General features: G+C 45.3%; 1 protein-coding gene and 1 long non-coding RNA gene across 2 annotated transcripts in view; one reads left to right on the plus strand and one right to left on the minus strand.

Annotated features, from left to right (window-relative positions):
• Window positions 1-9,635: 9,635 nt before the first annotated feature.
• ADAP1 (ArfGAP with dual PH domains 1) overlaps window positions 9,636-23,274 on the minus strand; it is a 69,193-nt gene continuing 55,554 nt past the window's right edge. Inside the window, exons 8-11 of the mRNA XM_080981193.1 lie at window positions 17,978-18,040; window positions 15,469-15,540; window positions 13,166-13,394; window positions 9,636-12,005 (exon numbers count right to left, since the gene is read on the minus strand). Coding sequence (XP_080837319.1) covers window positions 11,977-12,005; window positions 13,166-13,394; window positions 15,469-15,540; window positions 17,978-18,040 — 393 coding nt within the window. The 3' untranslated portion in view covers window positions 9,636-11,976. The remainder of the gene's footprint in view (window positions 12,006-13,165; window positions 13,395-15,468; window positions 15,541-17,977; window positions 18,041-23,274) is intronic.
• On the plus strand, window positions 18,899-20,865 carry LOC308463158. The gene is made up of 2 exons (XR_013979497.1): window positions 18,899-19,522; window positions 20,012-20,865. It is a non-coding gene; the product is annotated as an uncharacterized lncRNA (long non-coding RNA).

Here is a 23,274-nt window from a genome sequence, read left to right on the forward strand (position 1 = left end):
CCCCGAGAGACAGCATTCCCCCCCCCCCTACACCCATTCAGTGATCTTGCTACAACCCAGCCAAAACACTGCATTTTGGCAGACGAAACAGAGCATGCAAATATTTGAAACAGGGTGATCCTTGGAGAAGGGGAAGCTGCAGACCTCTTGGTTCTTTCTTGTTCAATATTTATTTTTATGGGATGATTTATTGATTCATTTTAACACTTTATGTAAAAAAAGAAAAGAACAAAATTACAAGTAACTGCAAACCACATGTTAGGCTTAATATAATTCTACATCTTGTCTCCATTAATGCACAACACCAGATGTTAGCGGTATGATTCAAAGATGAAATGGGGGAAACACTTTATTTTTTCACATTTAAAATTTTAAAAAGGCTTAGATTAATACAGTGATCATGCATGAGGGGGAATAATACGTTTTTATTTACTGTAAAAATAAAAATAAAAGGATGAATTTGTGTTAATTGTTGAGTATTAAATAAATACTTTATACTGGGATCTCTACTGCTCTTGGCTTTTGAACATGGTTGTGGATCAGCTGTTTTATAGGTGATGAGAGCTTTGAGCAATGATTTTGCAGGGTTTGCAGTTTCTGCAGTAGGCAAACTGGTTCTTCTGGCTTGAGAAATGCAGCTGCTCCAATCCTGGGTAGTCAGATACTTTCAGGTCCTTTTATTCAGTCCATCTAGAGGGTGTTTGCTTTTCATGCCTTTCTGCATCTGCATCTTCCATCTTTCTTGCAAGTTTAATATCTTTTGTAATCCTTTGTGGTATGCCATACACCCTTTGTTTCATGGCAATATAAAACAAAATCATTTTCATACTTTACATCCCTTCTTTCCACAAAAATTGGCTCATGTTCATTGCAAAGTGCTTTCCCAGTTCCTGGAGGCGAATTCCCAGAATACTATATTTGTTGCTGCTGTTGTGAGCCTGCTCTAGGTAAGAACTAGTGAGATGTGGAAAGTTGGCAGCATCTATTACCCATCCGCAAATAGTTTTCATTTGAAACAAGGTGTATTGAGGAAGATTGCCTGCTCAGGCAGCACATAATATGAATTCTCAGGCAGGCAGCTTTGATATTGTTCCATGTAGAAAAGCAAAATCACGCCTAAAATTAAGAGTTGTCTAAATGAACCCTTGATCCAGACCTCCCCAGCCTGGTGCCTTCCAGCTGATGTGGGACAACAACTCCCATTGGCCATGCTGGCTTCTGCTGATGGGAAGAATTCTGGTCCAACCTTGGGAGAGGCTGCCTTTTGTAGTTGGCACACAATGCCGTATGTTGCTACTTCTATATAGCAAAACCATGCTGCAGATTATATGTGACAAGCTGCCTCCTCTGGCTTTGAATCTCTTCCTTTGACAGCATTAATTGTAAAAGCGGGGTGGGGTGGGGGGAGTATTCTGCAGTTGGGGAAAGTGGCGTCGTGAAGATTGCAGTTTTCGTGCTTTCTAGAGAACCCTTTTTCTTGCTTCTTCTGTGGAGCCCTCACAAAGTGCCGTTTGGAGACACATTTTATGGCACACCCTCTGTTCATATGGAGCACTGGTCAGGCCACTTGAAGACCACTGTTGGCCCTATTCAAGCCTGAACATAAACCAAGTTCTTTAGCTATGGTTGATGTTCAGAGAGGTAAGGCAGCAGGCCCCACTCCCATTGATTTGGCTAGAGGCAGCTGCCTCCTTAGACTATGTCCTTAGGCTTAGTGGCTGTTTTAAGTGTCATTAAGGTAATGGGAAAGTTTTTGGTTCTTTCATTGGCTTGTTTTCCTCTTCCCTTCTCATGCCTTTTTTCCTTATGTATCCTGTCTCTTAGATTGTAATTTGAAGGGTGGGGCCTTTATAATTTTTTTTTAATCTAGGTGTAGTAGTAATACAGTTGCACATTGTAAGGGAAGATTATTAGGGAGGGCAAAATGTTTCATCTGCCACCACTAATTTCAGTGAGAAGCTTCAAGCTTTCCCAAAGCACAGTTTTGGCCAAAGTGTTTAAGGATTCAAGAATTTGCACAAAGGTAACTTGGAATATGCACCTGTACTGTACAACCCACTGCTGAGAATGAGCAGATTCATGCTGTGAAACAAAGCATTTTGATGAATGGCGCTCACGATTTTTGTGCATGCTTTGCCTAAATTGCAATCGGTAGCCTATTTCAAGGTTCTTACGCTGATTAAAATTCATTTTTCTCCTCCCAATGTCTTGCTGACATTTAGCAGCTTGTGTGGGTTGTTGCTGGTTTTTTTTCCTTAAAAGAAAAACCCACATGGAGAGAGACGCCAACAGCCAAGCTAAATCCAAATCCCTAATTTGAAAACCTGTCATGTGGGGGACGCTTTTGTATTTTATTTTGAATCACTAGGTGGCACCAGAGCCTTCATTCTTGGCTTCTTGCTGTTTTCAGAAACAAAAGGGCCTCTTATCTCTGAGTCCAACACCCCTCCCCAATGTTGAATTGCTTTTAACAGCAGCAAATGCATGGTGTGGAGTGTTAGGAAACAATTCTCCCTCTTCATCCCTGCGCCCACCATATTGTTTGGTCGAACTGCATGCAAGGTTCTCTCCAAATCAACTGGGACAGGTATGATTGTATGCATCCATGTGCAGACCAATAGCTTGTACCAAGTGGTTCCTGTGGTAATAGTAAGCATGACTGACTTGATTTAATTCACAGCAACTGTGCAGTTTCCAAGAATTCAGAATTGCTTGCCCAAGGAAGTGAGGGAGATGAGAGAAGCCCTGTGTAAGACCCCAGCTGGTTTCAGGTGATGGTCAGTGTTTGAAATTCGCCAGGTGCCAGGCCCATTTTGCACCTGGCTGCCAGCCACTTGCAACCAAGTGAAGATGCCTGGGTGCCAGGATGGCGCCTGACACCTCCACCATCTGAAGGCGCATGTCTGGGTATCCTTGGATCTGGACTGTTTTAACATACTAGCAACACATCTTGTAGAACTCTATCTGTTACAGTTTATCTGCGCAATCAGAACAAATTCCAGGAACCAAAAAGTCATATTGAAAAATGTGTTTTTGAGCCATCTGGCCCAAAAATGGCAACTAGGCCAGACTATAACCCTGGTTTACAAAGCCATTTGGCACCTAGCTTATATATCTGAATTTCTAACACTGGGTGGGGTAGGGAATCACAACACCATAGCAGAACCACTGCCCTGCATGCAGGAAGTGGCAGGCACAGTCCTTGGCATCTGCAGTTCAAAAAGAATCAAGTAGCTGGTGAGAAGAAAGACCCTAAAGAGTTGCTGCCGGCCAGTAGCAGGCAGCACTAGTCTAAGTAAAAATGGACAAAATGACTTGGCAAGATAAGTCACCTTCCTTGGTGGTTCTTCTTGTTGGCATCTGTCTGTCTTGGGAGACAACGGAGTACACTTCTGGAGGTGAAGTCAAACTGCATAGTGGCCTCCCCAGGATGCAAGCCTTGGCAATGTGTATGGAGGTCCTGGGCTGCCCAGACAACAAGACCTCCCTCGGCTGTGTTGATGTGGCCCAAAGGAAAGCAGAGTAAGATGTTTGGTACCAGCTTGGCTTCAGGAGTTGCCAGAAGGAGGAGTACAAGATGCCATCCAACAATCTTACAGACTACACTGCAGATTTGTGTAGGTTTACCCTTTGGTTTAGCCTTTTCTTCTCGCAAAGATGTCCTGCAAAGCAAGGTTTACTCCCAAAGCCTTTCTCGTGAATGAGTATAGCTGCAAGGCAGCCGAGGTTAGGATCAGTGTCTTCCTTTCCCTAGTTGGGTTACCTTCCCAAGTTGACAAACCCCACCTGCCCCTCATTTCCTTCTTCTCACTTCTTGTATACTCCATAATTCATAGTAAGCCTAAAATCTCCCGTGCATTCCCAAGAGTTTTGCTATCTGCAAGGGTTTCGCGTTTGTTTTGTGTGGTCATCCTAGCAAAATGCTGTGTTGAAGTGTTCATGGACTTCTGAATAAGAAAGCAAGTATGCCAGATCTCTCTGGCTAATCAGATAGGCTCCTCTAACCCATCACATCCTCCCAACTAACCTTTTAAGGCAGACCTTATCCCTATATTACAGATATTAAAAGAACAGCTTGCCTACCAATTATAGGTTCATAGTGTAATCTCCAGTTGCTGCCCTTGTCTATAATCACAGTGCTTGTTTTAAGCTTTAATTGTCATGTTGTAGGCTATGTTTTGCATCTCATTGCTTTTTGACCCTCACAGTTTGCAATTTACTCTCTCTGCACCAGTGTGTAGATGGGTGGGTATGTGGTTGGCAAGCAGAATGAGCAGGGGTGGTAGCCCCTGTTATAATGCAACATTATTATTATTATTATTATTTTATATTGTGTGACTATGACAGCTGAGAGCTCTTCATATATCTGATGTAGAAAGCTTATGCCATTATTAGGTCTTCAAGATTCTTTGTTTCAGGTGAGCTCATAATAGAAGTAAGTTTGAACCCAGGGCTTTTCTGTTCCACACCTTGGGTTTTTGTGCTCCTGCGCTTCACTAGCTTGCTTTAGTCTCACAGAATGAAACTGGGCTCTGTGCAGTATCTATCCTAGCCCACCTCCCCATCCCTCAGGCAAGGCACCAAGAGCATCCTTGTCAGGTGTTCAATCAAGCATCTTTTGCTTGACAGCTCCAGATTTTCACAGCCTCCTCTGGTTAGGCTCCTTGCAGTCAGCATGTACTTCCTGCTATTTAGCCAAAATACACATCCCAGTATCTTAAACCAGGCCTTTTTCCTCCCAGCTTTGGCAAGTAGGATAAACGGTTGTCCCCTCTCTCTTGAGATACTGCTAAATACTTCAAAACTGTCAACATCTCTTGTCTGTAATCCTCTTTTTCCCTTGGCTAAAAATACCTACTTCCTTCAGCCGCTCTCATAGGGTTTGCATTCAGGACCTTTCATCAGCACAGCTTTTCTCTGAACCCTCCTCCAATTTAACATCCACCTTCTTGTGCGATGCCCAGAACTGACCTCCTATTTACAGGTTCCAAATAATGGATTGAGCACCCAAACCTGGTGTTTTGAGCAATCCTGGAACAGTCCCGCTGCTGTGCCACGTTCTTGCCAATCTTTCCTCTGTTAAGCTCGAAAGGCCTTTTTTCTCTGAAATTCGGTTGTGAAATAGGTGTCGGCCTTTAAAGGCATTTGCAGAAATAACACGCCCCGTGCAAGTTGGGAAATGCTTCCTGGGTAGCGAGGCCCCTTGTGAAGCAAGCTGAATGTTATGAAATGGCAAAGAGTATGAGAACAGCTGACCTTGATGCAAAGTACTGCAGGAGTACATTGAGAAGGGGTTGCTCCTGGGCAATAGGGAAAACAGATTGTGGTGAAACCGATATGAGCCATACGCTCATGACTAGCAGTAGACGTTGCTCTGTACTGTCATTTTCTGTCTACTCTGCATACATGTAGTCTCAGCTCTTGGATCATGAAGGGGAACTGCAAATGTAACACCCATTAGGAACCTAAGAGCCCTGCTGGATCAAGCCAGTGGCCCATCTAGTCCAGCATCCTCTTCTCACAGTGGCCAACCAGATGCCTGTGGGAAGCCCGTAAGCAGGACCTGAGCATGACAGCACTCTCTCCCCCTGTGGCTTCCAGGAACTGATATTCAGAGGCCTCCCCCTACACAGGAAGATCATAGCCATTGTGCCTAGTTATTCCTCTCCATAAATTTGTCTCATCTTCTTTTAAAGCAGCCATGGCCAAACCTGGCCCTCCAGCTGTTTTGAGACTACAGCTCCCATCATCCCTAGCTAACAGGACCAGTGGTCTGGGATGATGGGAATTGTAGTCCCAAAACAGCTGAAGGGCCAAGTTTGGCCATGCCTGTTTTAAAGGCATCCAATTTGGTGGCCACCGCTGCATTTTATGGGAGTGAATTCCGTAGTCTTAACTAGTGCTGTGCGAATAAGTACTTCCTTTCGTCTGTCCAGTGTCCAGCACACAAAGCTCCAAATTCGTCTGTCCAGCACACAAAGCTCCAAATTCGGCTGTAGATGCTTATTTATTTATCTCGGTAATTGTATCCTGCCTTCCAAAGCTCAACCCTTCGCATATACCTTTCACAATACAGTACTGGAAGGCAATTCACATGTAATATTAAAAGGAGAAGAAAGAAAGCACAGAACCAGCCTTAAAGGCAACTAAAGGAACCCCCAGAGGCAGAACAAACATGGAATAGTTAAGACCAGTCCTATTCACACTTAGAAGTGAGTCCCTCTGAAAGTGAATAGTTGGCTGAATATACACCAAGAGGGATAGCACTGCTAAACTGCACCAGAATCTCAATGATTTGCTGGGAAAACTCTTCAGCCACTGATAGCACATAAGTAAAGGGGGAGCTCATTTAAGATCTTGGGGCAGTGAGTTCCATGTATGAGGTGCTGCCCTGGAAGAAAGCTCCTTCTTGTATTACTACCAACTGTACCTTATAAGATGGAGGAGAGCCTGCTTCCACAGGTGTAGAGCCCCTCCTGGATGGTTTGGAGGCAGCTGTTATTGCAGGAGCACCTCTGAAAGGTATGAAAGCGTCACCTGGCAAAGGTGGAAAACCCGGTGCGACTTGTTTTGTATAGCTAACAGCATGCCTGCATTGTCTCTTCAGAGAGCCCGTCGCCTCAACATACTGATCTTCTGTACTGGGAATTTCCAACCTCTGGAGGCCTAGTGTTCTATGAAGAATAGTTAAGCACCAAACAGCTTAACTATAGAGCCTGCCTGATGTACGTACATCTCTGTGGCTATGGCTTCACTGCCTTTTAATCAACCTCCATGAGGGAGGAGATGGGCCAATGTCACTCTGCTGCATCTCTCCCCCTCACATCACTGGATCATCCTATTTCAGGGAGGCTGCCTACTTTTGAGGAGGCTGCCTGGTGTACCTCTGCATGATATACTGCTCTGGATTTGCAGTATATCAACCTCTGCTGCAAGGCAGGCGATTCTGCTGCCACGTGTCTCTGTATCAGGCATCATCCAGTCTCTCCAGGTGCAGAATAACCTGGTCAGATGAGGTTTGCCGTCATGTCTCTGCATGAGTTGGGCTCCTTTGTGGGCAAGCATTTATTGCTCTTGTGTGCTATAAGTAAAACTTACTGAGATGCAATAATGCCGTCTTCACTTCTAAAACTGCTTTTGATACCAGATATTTTGAAAACTCTTTATCATGTTGCCTGCATCACCAATTTATTTGCTCCACAAATTTAACCAGACATTTGTCTCCATTGATCAGACAGAATAATAATTTATTGGCATGGATGACATTTAGTACCAATTTTTTTTTATAACCAGCGACTTAACACATGTATGCAATGGATAAGAGGGCATTTATCTTACAAACACTGACTTAAGAAAGAAACACATTCTGTTCTGAGACTTGAAACATACCAGCTTCACCCTTTCTCCCTTTTACTGAAGTTGAGCAATCATTTCAGGGGGAAACCAAGGCTGTATTGTGTGTAGCACTGATACTGCTGTGGGTGTGCTCTCTCTTGCATAATTTGTGAAATTGGTGGAGATTATTGTTGAGCCTGTGGGGGAGCGAGAATTAATATAATTCAGCGGGGGGGGGGGAGAGACGAAGCGCCAACCAAATGATAGAGCAAGCAGATGTTGGCAAAGCATGAAGGCTGGCTAAATCTGTCAGTATTACTACAATAGAAAGGTAAACACGGCTAGAACCATAAGAGGGGGCGTGTGGCTTATAATAGCGTAAGGCAGAAATATTTACCATATTGTAACTTGTTTGCTAACTTCAAGAGTCCCAGCGAAGGTTTGTTAGTTGGGGGTGATTATCTGGCAGCAGCAAAATCTATGAACTTCTGCAACAGCCACTTAGCTGGGGGTAAAAAAAGGAGCAAGAAAGACCTATGATCTCATGCCCTCGGCCAGGAATAGCCAGCATAGTGCCTCCAGATATTGTTGGACTCTTCCTCCCATCAGTCCTAGCCACTCTGGCGGATGATATGGCATGATGGGAGCCGTAGTCCAACAACCTCTGCAGGACAACCGTTGCAGCTAATGGGTCTTTCACCAAATCTATATGAACTTTGCTTCCTGACATGTTTCCGATGCATTCCACTCGTACAGTGCATAGTGGTTTGTTTGGGGGTTTTTTGGAACAATAAATATTACCACTGTTGTGTAAACTGGGGTTGTTCTGTTGAGAGGGGGGGAGGCTTATAGGGCCCGCTTTGGGTTAGAGGGGGGTGGTCTTAGCAGAAAGCCCTCCAGAGCGCCCCCTTTCTGTGTCAGAGGGCCCTTGCGAGTGTGCACCTGAAAGAGGCAGCAGCAGAAGACGCCAAGGTCCCGATGCCGCTGTTGCAATTTCCCACAATGGCCCTGATGTAGCATCACTGCAGAACATTGTGCAAAACGAACACAGCAGTTCCCAACCCCAGCTGCTTTTTTTTGTTCCCCGAAGGCGGCGGGTGGTAGCCAGAACAGGCACCAGCAATGCTTTTGGTTGGGACAGTGGGACCACCAGCAGCTACCCAAAGAAGCTGCATGCTGAGCCTGGGAAATGGCCCTTTCAGTCTTCTATAGGAATCTCTTGGGTACAGAACCATTTCACTTCCATACCTCCCACCTAGCCGCCAGCAAGCTGCTGTTAAGTCAAGCCTGGGTGGAAACCAACAGGGATGTTCTGTCCATTGCTCTTGCCCACGTGCTGCTCGTTTCAGTGGACACCCTGTGGGATTTTTTCTGGCTTTCCCTGAATGAGGCAGTGGCATTGCAGAGTCTGGGCCCAAAACAAGTAATGCCCTGAGGACCAACTCCATTCTGCTAGACTGGGACAAGCTTCAGTGCAGGGATGGGTAGATCGGTGCTGGACCAAGACGTTTTGCTGCCCGAGACAAAGGATGCAGTGGTATGTTCCCGCCCCGCTATTCACGTACAGAAACTGAACTGATTGGCAAGTGAATATTGAATTAACACCGGCAGCAAAAAGAGCTTCCTCCGCCATACCTGAAGGCAGCAGGCTAGTTTGTGGGGTGCAAGGAAGGCTGCTTGAGAGCTACCCAGCTGTGTCCTCCCAGCTTTTGCTGCCCACTTTGTCAAATAGTAGGGCTGGCCTGGGATAAGATTGCAGAGATGCACTCTTGAGCAAGTCACACACTTTCACCCTGATCCAGCAAGGGAAGTCTGTCTCTGGAAGCTCATGTGGTGTTCATTCTGAATTCATCCATATTGCAATGATCAGCTGGGCCTATTGAACTTGTGTTGGGGAGGGTTGAGTGGGGGGTTAGGGCTATACAGACAGACATCCCCACCAGAGGACTCTGGTTATGTGACAAGCTGCACATAATTAGAGCCAGATCGATTTACAGGGGGAGGAGTAGTTAAGTCATTTGCAGCAAAATCAGCAAAGATATTTGTTTTGTGCCACATGAGTTTTGTGGCATGAGTTTCAGGGACTTGAGTCCACCTCCTGATAATGCCAAGGTTGTAGGATTATGGTGTGACATGAAACTTTCTGCAAGGGCTTTTGCTTAGCCTGGAATAGTCTCAGATTGGCCATATGAAGACCCTTTGTTTCATCAAAGTGTCCATCTGTTACTAAAATCACAGGCAGATTCCCCATCCTTCAGGAAGTTTCGGGGCTCAATTCCCCCACCGTTTTCTCAGAGCAGTGTGCTTTTTTTTTTGTTAAGGTCACTTCTCAAGTTACAATTTAGCAGCACAGAAGGAACGTTGAAAGTCACCTTTGTCCAGAGAGCCCTGTGCGCACACTCGTGCACACAAGGTTTCCCCATTCTCTTCCATGGAGGGGACAAGTGCAATATCCACCTGGCCATACCAATGCATAGGTACGACCCAGCCAGTTTCAAGACCTATGGAATCCAGTGGGAGAGATTTAAGCATGTGCTTAACCCTCATTGAAACAAATGGGTGATGCAGGCCAATCCCAGAAAATCCCACTGCACTGATAGGAAGCTGGCTTATACCAAGTTAGACCAAAGGTACCTCACTCAGTATTGGCTTCACTGACCGGCAATGGCTCTCCAGAGTTTCAGGTAAGAGTTTTTCCCAGCCCTAATTGTGGGGATTGAACCTGAGACCTTCTGCATGCACTTACAGGTGTTCTGCCCACTGAGATACTCCCATTCCCAAGCAGTGCACAGGATTGCAGCCTTAAAAGTGCTTAGCTTGCCGATTTGTGCCCAGTTTCCCACATACTAATTTTTATCTCAAAACCACACCAGTCACACAAAGCCATTCAACCATTTTCGGGAATAAAGTGTGTATGTGGGCACACTTCCAAAGGACTGAATATATTTCAGCTCGGTAGCAAGAGTCCAGCTGAGAATCCCATGATGTTAACAATGAGCTTATGTGGAAGAAGTTTTCCTGTTAATTTTTACAACGAATGGCTCCCTTTGTTAATGAAAATCGAAAGAAAGTCACAACACTCTCTGGGCTCAGAAAGGAAAGGTAGGTCTGATTACCACACTTCAGGCTGGGCCTGCTCAATCTGTGGCCTCCCAAGTAAAAATTAAATATAGGTAGCCACATTTTTTGGCCTACATCAATAACCTCAGAGAGGTAGCAAAACAGATTCTAAAGAGCCTCTCTGGTGGACCAGTTTTGTTGGAGCTGAGGAGTGTGTGAAAAGTTTCATATATGAAAGGCTTTCTCTACCTTTTCCATGGCTTCCACCACTTTTCTTGTGATGGTGCCAGCACTATCGGTTGCACTCCCGGGAGTCCATCAAGAGTGAGGTCAGGAGCCATCGCCCTCACTCCAAAATGGCTTCATCATAAGATCATGTCAAAAAATGGAATCATCATCAGAACGGGGACCAGATTTCCGGTCATCCCGCTGAAGCCCAGTAGGTCAAAAAGAGCAAAGAAAAAGACACACACTTGGAGCTGCAAGCATAATTGCCACGACAGGTAAACACTGCCCCCTCTTTGCGTATTGGGTGGGGGGTGAAATTAGGGGAGGGACTTTTTAACTCGGCCACCAAGTTGCCTGCCTCAGCCCAGAACCACACCAGGCTGCATGGCTTGGAATAACCATCTTCCATTCAAATACTCCGTGAACAGGTCCCAATGCCGAAACACCAGTGGTTGTTCAAAGAGTGAGGAGGGACAGAGGCAGAGGTATCTGAGTGGCGGCGTGCTCACTATCAAAGGAGCTTCAGATTGGTGGTGACCTCACTGCCAGCGCCTCGCCCTCTCATGACAAGCACACTGGTGGGGGAGCACCACTTCCTCTGCCTTCCCCCTCACGTGCCGCCACTGCCACGCCATGACCAAAGCCATCTCATCCAGCAGAGGTGGACCTGCTGCTTAGACCTGTAGCATCACAAGGCGATAGGCGAACCACAGACCAATGCGCATAAACGTTTCGTCAAACAGTTGTATGAAGTGACGCTTCGCAGGATGCGGTGACCAGCTGACTTTTGCTGAAATGTCAGCATCGTGCACAGTGCTTCTGGGCTTCATGATGATTCTTCCTAGTGGGTTTAAGCATAACAAAGGACACCCTTTCCGGGGTGTTTTCTCAGTATATGTCAAGCAAACGGCTGCCATCCTCTGAAAAAGACATCCTTGGTCGCTGGAGATGTTTAGACCCTTTAAGAAAGTGTTTGGGCAACATTGCTGCTTAAGGAGGGAGTGGACTGTGTGGGTATTTCCCAAATCTCCTGCGGTGAGCCTCTTGCCAAATGTTACATGTTCAAGGACAATGTCCCCAAGGGAACTGCTTAGGACAGCCTGAGATGTTAAGAAACGCATCATCACCTCCAGCTTAGGAAATGCAACTTTTCATATGTATTAAAAAAAGTGTCTGCTTTGGCCCCACAACACTGTTGTCGTCGGCCCAGAGGCCCCTGTTATAGCACCTCCCACCTTGCCAGTCCAACGTGATTCGCTGAATATGTTGTCGTTGCTCACATTGCCAGGAACAAACAATGTTATTGGGTTGTAAACAGATTCTCCTTCCTTGGTTCTGTCCAGCATGATACTACTATGGTTTATGCTTGAAATGGGCTTCCACTGTGAGGAGGGGGGAAATAACAGCATTAAAACATTGACATGTAAATGCAGCAGCAATCTTAAGTGGTTAGTGACTAAACCATGCCTGACCATTAAGTGCAAATACAATCATCAGGTTGCATCCAAGTTCTCCTCACAGCAGACCTATTGGACTTAATGAAAGCAAGTTAGTTGTGTCTTTTAATTCCAGTAGGTCTGCTCTGTGTACAAAACAGGATGCAACCCAGTGTCTTAAAGTTCAGCCAGTTAGTTGATTGATTTAAATGCTTTTGATTGATTATAAAACTACTAATGCAAACCACAGATGGCAGGTACATAATAGTTTTGGAGGGAACATCATATAGATAGATAGATAGATAGATAGATAGATAGATAGATAGATATAGATATAGATATATTCCATAGAAACTTAACAAAGAGGGTTAACTTTAAAAATAAAAAAATCAGACCAGCAGGCAGAGTAAAAACTACACAGGAATCACTCTCCAAAAAGTACAGTACAAAGTGCATCTTTTAAAATACGATGTATATGCTAAAACAAAGGAAGTACTGTATACTTTTTTGTTTTATTCCCTATGCAGAGTGAATCAATTAATTAATAGCTTGATTGATGAAAAGTCAGTCAACTGATTTAATTTCCAGGCATATATTCAAAAACCCCATCTCCGCTGCACATTTAAGTCAGGACCATGCCACTTGAAACAGTCATGAGTTCCCCCCAAGGATCCTGGGAATTGTAGTTTGCTAAGGGTGCTAAGAGTTGTTAAGAGACCAGTCTTCCGCTCCCAGAGCAGTTTAACAGTCAGTCCCTTTTCCTAGGGAATTCTGGGAATTGTGGCCCTGGGAGTGTCATAGGGGCCTCCTAACAACTCTCAGCACCCTTAACAAACTACAGCTCCCATAAATCTTTAGGGTGAGCCATGCCTGTGGTATGATAGTGCTTTAAACGGTGTGAATGTGGCCTAAGAGAGCTTCCTCTGCCTCTCCACCTTCTTGCCTTCTAAATGGCGAATGAGGAAACCCATTTTTTCCTCCCTTGCAGGGCTTAGGTCTTCCTTTCTGCAGCAGGTGCTGGGAACCGAATCTTCAAAACACAAGCTGTGCCACCGAACCATGATGACCCGCCATCATTCCCAGTCACGTCCCACCCCTCACCTCACCTGCATATTCCTGCGGCAGCATTGGCCTACTGATCACTTTCTGGAAAGCTGCGATCCACTCCAGCTGGTCGCTTTCCGTCTCACAGGCAAAAAGGAACTTCCTGTCTGGAGTCACGATGGTGATTCCATGTTGCCAGTGGTTTCCCTGTATGGACGGCGGGAGCCCTTCCAAGACCTTGTAGCTGTTTTCTTTGCTTCCAATAAAAACTTCCCCCCTGGCGAAGGCATCCTGTGCGGGCGACATAGCATAGGATCTCAGAAGAGCAAGGAGGCACTGGCATTTTTTCTTCCAAAAATTCATCCATGTCCCCTAGATTCCAAAGGCCTGACACTGTTGTCCCTGTTCAAAATGGCTTCGGGGCTTATGACAAAGTACTGTTGCTATATATCCCCTATGATGGAGGCAGTGCATGAGATAACAAACAGAATTATCGCAGATCAGCTGACGTAATGTCCCTGCCTTCTTGGCTTCAAAGATTTCTGCAGCAAGTTGCTTTTTGGGGGGTGGGGGTAAGGGTTAAGGTTTATTTCAGGCAACTGGAAACTATAATTCTACCATCCTTTCTCAACAGAGGCTTCCAAGCTGTATGCAAAAAAACAAAACCCCAACCTTTCAAGGAAGTCATTTCAAAATGAACAGGAAGTCTCTCCCATTTTTTCCAGCATCCCAACTGATCCCCAGCATCCTTGACAGAAACAACTCCACACAAAAACTGCAGGGAGATGTTGCAGCTTCAGACAGTAGTTTATTCCACTGCCCATCTGTTCTCAGTTTCTTTATCTCCCCCATTCATCTCAATCAGTCTGCGCATCTCCAACTTAAGGCTAATAAAATTGTGTCCTAGCTTTTCTGTGAAAGGGCAAGAACATAAGAGGACCCCTGCTGGATCAGGCCAGTGGCCCGTCTTGTCCATCATCTTAGAATCATGGAACTGTGGAGTTAGAAGGGATCCCAAGGGTCATCTAGTCCAACCTCATGCAATGCAGGAATCGCAGCTAAAGAAAACCTGACAGGTGGTCATCCAAACTCTGCTTAAAAACCTCCAAGGAAGGAGAGTCCACAACCTGAGACGATCAAAGAGCTCTTCCCATCACCTCGCTCAGTAGGTTAGAGTATGGTGCTGATAACGCCAAGGTCGCAGGTTTGATCCCCATATGGGACAGCTGCATTGCAGGGGGTTGGACTAGATGATCCTCAGGGTCCCTTCCAATTCTATGATTCTATCAGGAAGTTCTTTTGAATGTTGAGTTGGAATAATCTTTCTTGTCATTTGAATCCATTGATTCAGGTCCTACCATGTGGAGCAGCAGAAAGCAAGCTTTCTCCATCTTCCACGTGACAGCCCTTGAGATATTTGAAGATGGCTATCCTATCTCCTCTCAGTCTCCTCTTTACCGGTCTTATCACACCCAACTCCCTCAACCATTCCTCAAAAGGCTTGGTTTCCAGGCCCTTGATCATCTGGGCCTTTGGCCCAGGTCCTTCAGTCCCCCCCTCCTCTGCACACGTTTCAGCCTGTCAATATCCTTCTTAAATTGTGGTGCTCAGAACTGGACACAGGACTCCAGGTGTGGTTTCACCAGGGCAGAATAGATTTGTTCTGTTCTCACAGTGGACAACCAGATGCCCATAGGAAGCCCATAAGCAGGACATGAGCAAACCACAATTTCCCCCCACTTGCAGTTCCCCAAAACTGGATAGATCAATTTAGTTTCATTCCATTCCATGACAGTTTTGCACATGTTCATTCATAAGTCTGTCCAATCCTATTTCTGGGACCAGTGGGACAAAAATGAATGAATGAATGAATGAATGAATGAATGAACGAACAAACAAACAAACAAACAAACAAACAAACTGGATCACAAAATTCAGAGAATAGTGAAATTCAAAGGATACTCCTGTTCTGATATGTGTATTAACTAAGGAGGTGCGAATCAGGTTGACTGACTTAAAAATGTGAACTGAACAGAAAATGTGAACTGAACAGAATCCACCCTTATCTCTAGTTTTTGCTGGCCCTAATTAATTCCCACCCCCTACTCATTTGGAACATTTATAAGCCACTTGATCAAAAATATACAAATATATATAAAACGGCCACCATTGAAAACAAATCTGTTTGAAAACAAATCTGTTTGAAAACAAATCTGTTTGAAAACAAATATGCATAGAATCGTTATCATGAAAAGCAAAGATAAAAATCCTTTGGGAAAGTGGAATGTTTTGAAATCCTGCCATGAAGTTCTGCGGTTGCCCGTCCCTGGACCAGCCTGAGATCATTAGCAAACATGGGCCTTACCAGGGGATCTTTGAAGTACATTAGTCTTCTGTCATCCATGGTGAACCACCGCTTCTTGAAGCCTTCAGTTTGCTAAAGAGTGGGAAAGAGGAAATAAACAGTGGGGGGAAACATTTGTATTACATGGAGTTCGGTGGGACTTATTTCCAATCAGTTTGCTTAGGAGGGCAGCTACGGGCCATTAATTTATTTCTTCGGGTGTGAATAGAGCATGTTGAAATGCCAAAATGTAGATATGACAAATCAAATCGTTTCCAACAATGCTACCGATGCTTGAACAACTTTCTTCCCCCCTACAAAGGGACAGTGTCAATTAAAGTATGGTGAAAAGCCTAGATTTATTTAATTTGCAGCTAATGAATTGGTTAGCCACAGAGACAGCTTGATTAAAACGCTATTGGCTCACGGCAACAAGAAAATAATTAATCTCTCTGCACGTCTTCTTAATTAGGATAGAGATGGTGAAGTGTGAATAGTGAGCAAGGCTGGTGTGCTTGCCTTCGAGGCTAGACTTAGGAACAGATGACCCAAGATACTGCCTAGGATGTGGCATCTGGAGATAATCGCCAGTTCCAAGGTATACACATGGTAAGGGCACCTTTCTGAACCTCAGACTCTTCATCCCAGCTTGGGATCCAAACTTTGAGAGTTAAGTACCCACCAGTTTGGAAGAGGAAAATGGCGCCTCTCAAAAATAAGATAGTGATTTTTTACTTACTCAGGGCACTCCCTAGCTATGCAGAATATACAAGTTTGAAAATTAACAAAAATTAACCCAAATACAACCTGATCAAAACCTTTGAGCTTCTGGGCCTTTCATAATGTTAGGATGTCAGTTGAGAGGGTGTGTGTGTGAGGCCTCTCGGCTCCAGTGACAGAACGCCAATCTGAGTTGAGGGAGTTGGACAGCAGGGCATGGAGACTAAGGAAGACTGCTTTGCCCCTCACCTTAGTGACTGAACAAATCCCAAGCTTTCAAATAAACTATAAACACAGATATGCAGGGCTATCTAGTGTGTTGCACAGAATGTCACTCGTCTGCCAGTCAGGCAGACGTCATGGGTGTGTGGCTGGCGCAATGAGCTCCTACGCCCCAGGGAATGGGTTTGTTCCCTTGAGGCCAAGATGGCTGACCTGGAGAAGATGAAAGAGGCTGAGATGTTGGTGGACAAAGCCTTTAGGGACACGATATCTGCGTCCCACTCCATGGTGACAGCTCCCTGCTGTCACAGAGAAGGAGGGTCTCCAGAAAAGATGGCATCACTCTGAGGGAAATTATCCCTTTAAAAGGGCCCCGTTTCCCTGGGGAATGAGGAGTTGTTCTGTCATGCCAAGGATACTCTCGCAGGGGATGGAGATACTGCCGATAGTGGGCCATTTGATCATTAGGGGCCTAGACTGCTAGGTTTATGATGTGAGTGCAGGCGGCATAGTGACTTGCCTTCCTGGCACAAAGTCTGTTATACAGCGCCCATAATTCTTTGCAGGAAGCAATGGATGCCACTTGGAGTGCCTTGGAGGACAAAAGATGGTATATAAATGTAATAAATAATGCAAAAATAAAGGATTGTATGCAAAACAGCTCCATTTGACCAATGGTGGCTGTATTCCATAATTCAGCTTTTCTTTAAGCAGAATTTGGAGTGTAAAGCTTTTTTGGGTTTGGTGCTTCAGGCCCCCAAACACACCCCAAATCTAGGCCAGTTTAAGGCACTGTTTATGACTGACCCCATCCAGAGCTACTTGAGTCAGTCAGCCCCAAACAGCTGCTGCTTTGCCCGGCTATTATGGGGCGAACTATTACGAGGTTTCAGCTGTCTACCTAGTGTAAAAATATCGTAGCCATTTTGGGGTTTCACATCATGGCCTCCGGAATTTGCTTGTACTACAAAGTATACTAGTATATGTCAGCTTTCTAGCTCATGGAGAAATACCCCAAAGATTTATTTATCTTTGGATGTGATGGCCGCTTCATTTTAGATCTGATGTGATGCTGTGGCTTCCAGCCATAAAATGCAAACACGATGCGGATTTTTAAGCCGTCTATTTCCAGTTTACAACATAGCGCGTAGTAGACGGTGCAATGTGGAAAACATGGCTATATATAGGGCTTGAGCACAGAGCACTGATGCACAAGATACGCAGTGCGGTCTTGCGAGTGTCCGACTAGGACCTGGGAAACCAAGTCTCAACTCCTCAGCCAGAAAGCTCCCTGGGTGACCCTGGAACAGTCACTGTCCCTCAGACTAATGTCCCTCACAGGGTTGTTGTGAGGATAAAATGGAGAGAAGGAGAGCTATGCAGGCTCCCTTGAGCTTCTCAGAGGTCAAGTGGGATGTGATTGCAATAATAAATAAATATAAAATAGGAAGTCAGAAGCATCATGGTTGGCAGGTAATGTGAGGCAGAACATTGACAAAACACTTCAACCCACCCCAAAGTTTCTAAACAGCACAAATAAGAATATTCTTCCTTTTAGCATAGACAGAAAACATAACATGCCTCCTACCTTTGGCCCAGTCTTTTCCATGTATCCTTCCTTCAAGTAGTTCCTAGAAAGCTTTGGCACCAGCTAAAGTTTGTGAGAAATAAGGGACAGTGATACTGCAGGTAGTAGATAGTGGGTAAAAAAAAATAATGCATGAGGAAAAACTTGGGTGTTAATGGACTCAGTATAGATTTGGTTGACCATTTTAGCCAGAGCTTCTGGGGAAAAACAGAAGTCAGATGAGGATTCGCAGACACGACACAGTTCGACAGCTGGCACACAATTCCCACATGGTCTTCCCACCCGTTGCTCTGCCCTAGTCGAGGGTTTGGTCCCCTCAAGATATAGGCTGCAACCCTGCAGGTGAGAATGCTCAGAGCCCAAGGATCCAATGTGGCCCTGCAGTCCTTTCTCTCTGGCCCTTGGCTCCACACTCTCCCAGGCCACACCCCTTCCAAGCCCAGCTCCGCCCCCTCCTTCAGCCCTTTTGGAATGCCTCCTTGAACTGTGGCAATGACTCTTGCTTGCCTGGGTGGATACAGGGCTGTGTCAAAACCTCTGGCCTTTTGCAGCCTAATATTAGGCTGCAAAAAGCCAGAGGTTTTGACATAGCCCTCTATCCACCTAATATGCAAAGCTGAAGGGACGCGGGTGGCACTGTGGGTTAAACCACAGAGCCTAGGACTTGCCGATCAGAAGGTCGGCAGTTCAAATCCCCGCGACGGGGTGAGCTCCCATTGCTCAGTCCCTGCTCCTGCCAACCTAGCAGTTCGAAAGCACAAAGTGCAAGTAAATAAATTAGGTACAGCTCTGACGGGAAGGTAAACGGCATTTCCGTGCGCTGCTCTGGTTCGCCAGAAGCGGCTTAGTCATGCTGGCCACATGACCCGGAAGCTGTACGCCGGCTCCCTCAGCCAATAAAGCAAGATGAGCGCCGCAATCCCAGAGTCATCCGCAACTGGACCTAATGGTCAGGGGCCCCTTTACCTTTACCTTTATGCAAAGCTGAGAGATGCTTCCATTGCTCTGCCTCGTGCCCATAGAGGAATGTCGCCTGCAAGCTGAAAAAGTTCCCCCACTTATGCTGTACGCATGTAGCTGGGAATCATTCCTACTGAACTCAGTAGGACTTACTTCTGAGTAGAAAGAACTGGAAAAATCAGGGGGCTTCAGCCATTACCACAGTTCCCCCCAGCACCTAAGAGTGCTTGAACATTTATAGTGCGTTCCCAAAAGCACACCAGAGAGAACAAATTGCCCCTAGACATAGCTAAACAGAGTGCATTCTCAGGCAAAACTCTTGCAAGCAAATGAGATGCCAAAACACTGGTGAAGATTTGGGAACTCTGAGGACCTTGAAATGCAAAAGGGAGCACACCAATCGCTTAAATCAAGAAGGAGAGCACAAATCACTGAAACAAAGAGCATTTTCAATACGGGGAATGGATGTTGTCGTTTTTATGAAGTATTAGTGGGGAACCTCTTGTCCGCAGCTCCTCATTGAAGCCTCACCTTTTGGCCCATGGGGGCTTTTTAGCTAACTTCACCCATCTGCCTGGATGTTATGTACTGAGTTGAATAGGATCCAAATTGCAGCAGTCTGATTGGTCCTAGAACAATAGGATTCAGAATGCAGCAGTTTGATTAGTCCTAGAACAATAGGATTCAGAATGCAGCAGTCTGATTGGTCCTAGAACAATAGGATTCAGAATGCAGCAGCCTGATTGGTCCTAGAACAATAGGATTCAGAATGCAGCAGCCTGATTGGTCCTAGAACAATAGGATTCAGAATGCAGCAGTCTGATTGGTCCTAGAACAATAGGATTCAGAATGCAGCAGCCTGATTGGTCCGCAGGAGCCACCCAATCCAACTCCAGGTGGAAGTGAATCCGCAACCTGATTGGCCTACAGGAGAATACCGGAACTAGCCAATCACATGGGGCCCATTGTGTAAATAATGTATATAAAGCAGACATTTCGGGGGAACTTCCATTCCTCACTACTATGAGCTGAATAAAGGGCATGAAATCCACACTCGATTTCACTGGATGTCAGATTTAAAGGAAGAACAGGTCATGCACTGAAACGCATGGTTCATTTGAATAAGGGACGTGAGCACTGAAAACTGAACTTTGTAAATTTCAAGGCAATGCTCTAATAGTTGGTTAGGTCAAAGCAATCCAGAAAAAAGGAGATACAGCTTTCAGCAGCAATTGCATCAATCTGCAGCTAGTTTAATCAACGAAACACTTATCACTAACAAACAAATGATCAGAAACACCATTATTCACCGCCCATAAGATTCATCTATGTACCAATCCATTGCAATTCACTCAGAATTAACAAATCCATCATTCAAACTGAAGAATCAGGAGAGACATGATCGATCAATCCTTTCTGCTGCCAGAATCTCTTTCAGCTGATACATGAACTCAAGGTCCCTCTTTAGGTGAATGCACATAAAAAATAGCCGCTTTAAAAGAAACCCTCACATTTAGATTGAGACCCTTTTATAGTGAACTTGTCAATGCTGAAAGTATGTTGCAAGAAGTTTCAAAAGCTCATTTTTATAAATGCCACAGAATCAGGGGTCTGGCAATTCCAGTTCTCTCTGTCTCTCGTTTTTCCAATCTTAAATTCACTTCTCCATATTCCAGCAACAATTTGTGATTTATTTAGCTGTGATTACTGCATTGCAAGGGGTTGGACTAGATGTCACTGGGGGTCCCTTCCAACTTTACAGTTCTGGTTTGGGTGTGTCTCTGTCTGTCTGTCTGTCTGTCTGTCTGTATACAGGAACCCTTTAACACCTGTTTTGTAAGTATGTGTATTTGTCCTTATTTCTATGATTCTAATTATTCTAATTAACTATTGGCCTCAGTTCAAGGTGCTGGTTTTGGTGTATAAAACCCTATACAGCTTGAGATCAGGCTTCCTGAAAAATCATCTCACCCCTTATTTACCCAACCACTCACTGTGCACCGAGGGCTTCTTGCAGATACCCTCTTATGGGGAGGACCTGTCCCTTGGAGTCCCTACCTCTTGACAGGCATCTTCTCTGCTGTCTTTTCAATGCCTACTGAAACCCTTTCTCTTTCAGCAAGCCTTTTAAGTAGAGCTCTTTTCCCCATCCTGCATTTAGACTGAATTGGTTTCTGGATGTTCTAATTGTTTGCGTATTTGCCTCCACAAGCAGGATATAGGTTGTTGTTGCAGTCTAGCAAGCATCTGGAAATCTACAAGTTCGAGAGTGGATTTCATGCTCTTTATTCAGCTCATAGTGGTGAGGAGGAATGGAAGTTCCCCCAGAATGTCTGCTTTATATACATTATTTACACAATGGGCCCCACGTGATTGGCTAATTCCGGGATTCTCCTGTAGGCCAATCAGGTTGCGGATTCACTTCCACCTGCAGCTGGATTGGGTGGCTCCTGTGGACCAATCAGACTGCTGCATTCTGAATCCTATTGTTCTAGGACCAACCAGACTGCGGCATTTTGGATCCTATTCAACTCAGTACATAACACCCTGGCATCAAGAGACACTGTTCTTCTGAATCACAAGCTCCTATTTAGCTATTCTCTAGCCATTCAAGGCTTCTCCATGAATTTCTCTACTCCCTCTTCAAAGGGGTCAACACCGTACCTTGTGGCAGGTAGTTCCATAGGCCATATTTTTTGAGAAAGCTGTTAGCTGCCCTGGGCTCTGGTGGGAGGAAGGGCAGAGTATTGGGAAGCAATGAACATAAATGAATAAAGTTAATTCTGCAATGTGCGAAAAGTGTTTTTTCCTTTCGCTTGCCCTGAATCTTCTGAATCATAACCCTGCCAAAGAAACATCCCCACTTGTCCAAATGTCACAAACAAGGTGTAGCTCAGGGACAGAACACCTGCTCTGAAGGTCAGGCCCACAGCATCTCCCTGTTTGCAGGGCTGAAAAGGGCTGGAGAACGTCTGGGTTTGGTGCACCAGTAGTCTGACTCAGGAAGCCTGACAGAATCATAGAATCACAGAATTGTAGACTTGGAAGGGACCCTGAGGATCATCTAGTCCAACCCCTTGCAATGCAGGAATATGCGGCTGCCCCATTCAGGGATCGAACCTGCAACCTGGGCATTCTCAGCACCATGCTCTAACCAGCTGATCACATACATGTGCAAACAGCAAGCCGTCCAGGCTGCAGCCGTCTGGGCCATTGGGGTGAATAAGCTAGGACTGTATCATGTTGAAATACTTATGGGGATCCACGAAAGGGCCTGATTTCTGCTACAAACAGAGCCTCAGAGTGGGAGGAAGAACAAGTTGCTCCAAAGGACCCCCATCAGCACAAAATGTACTGCAATAATTTTATAATCCAAAGGAGTACATTCAGCCAAGCCAATATGCTGATCAACCATTTCTTTTGGCCAAGGGCAAGAGAGAAGACAATGCCATTTTTTCTCCCACTACTTAAGCAGTGCAGTTGCATGATTAAAAGCCATCTCTGGCTGCCGTCTCCAAAGACTGGGAGATTCAGTCCTGATAATAATAATAATAATAATAATAATAATAATAATAATAATAATTTATTTGTACCCAATCTATCTGGATGGGTTGCCTGAGACATTCTGGGCTGCTTCCAGCATATATAAAAACACGGCAAAACATTAAACCTTAAAAAGCTTCCCTATACAGGGCTGCCTTCAGATGTTTCCTAAATGTTATATAATTACTCATCTCCTTGACATCTGATGGGAGGGCGTTCCACAGGATGGTCGCCACTACTGAGAAGGCCCTCTGCCTGGTTCCCTGTAACCTCACTTCTCGCAGCGAGGGAACCGCCAAAAGGTCCTTGGAGCTGGACCTCAGTGTTCGGGCTGAACGATGGCGGTGGAGATGCTCCTTCAGGTATACTGGGCCGAGGCCATTTAGGGCTTTAAAGGTCAGCACCAACACTTTGAATTATGCTCGGAAATCATAGAATCATAGAATCATAGAGTTGGAAGAGACCACAAGGGCCATCGAGTCCAACCCCCTGCCAAGCAGGAAACACCATCAGAGCACTCCTGACATATGGTTGTCAAGCCTCTGCTTAAAGACCTCCAAAGAAGGAGACTCCACCACACCCCTTGGCAGCAAATTCCACTGTCAAACAGCTCTTACTGTCAGGAAGTTCTTCCTAATGTTTAGGTGGAATCTTCTTTCTTGTAGTTTGGATCCATTGCTCCGTGTCCGCTTCTCTGGAGCAGCAGAAAACAACCTTTCTCCCTCCTCTATGTGACATCCTTTTATATATTTGAACATGGCTATCATATCACCCCTTAACCTCCTCTTCTCCAG

Source organism: Podarcis pityusensis, assembly GCF_964106645.2.
Source record: "Podarcis pityusensis genome assembly, chromosome: 14".
Classification (NCBI taxonomy): Eukaryota; Metazoa; Chordata; class Lepidosauria; order Squamata; family Lacertidae; genus Podarcis; species Podarcis pityusensis.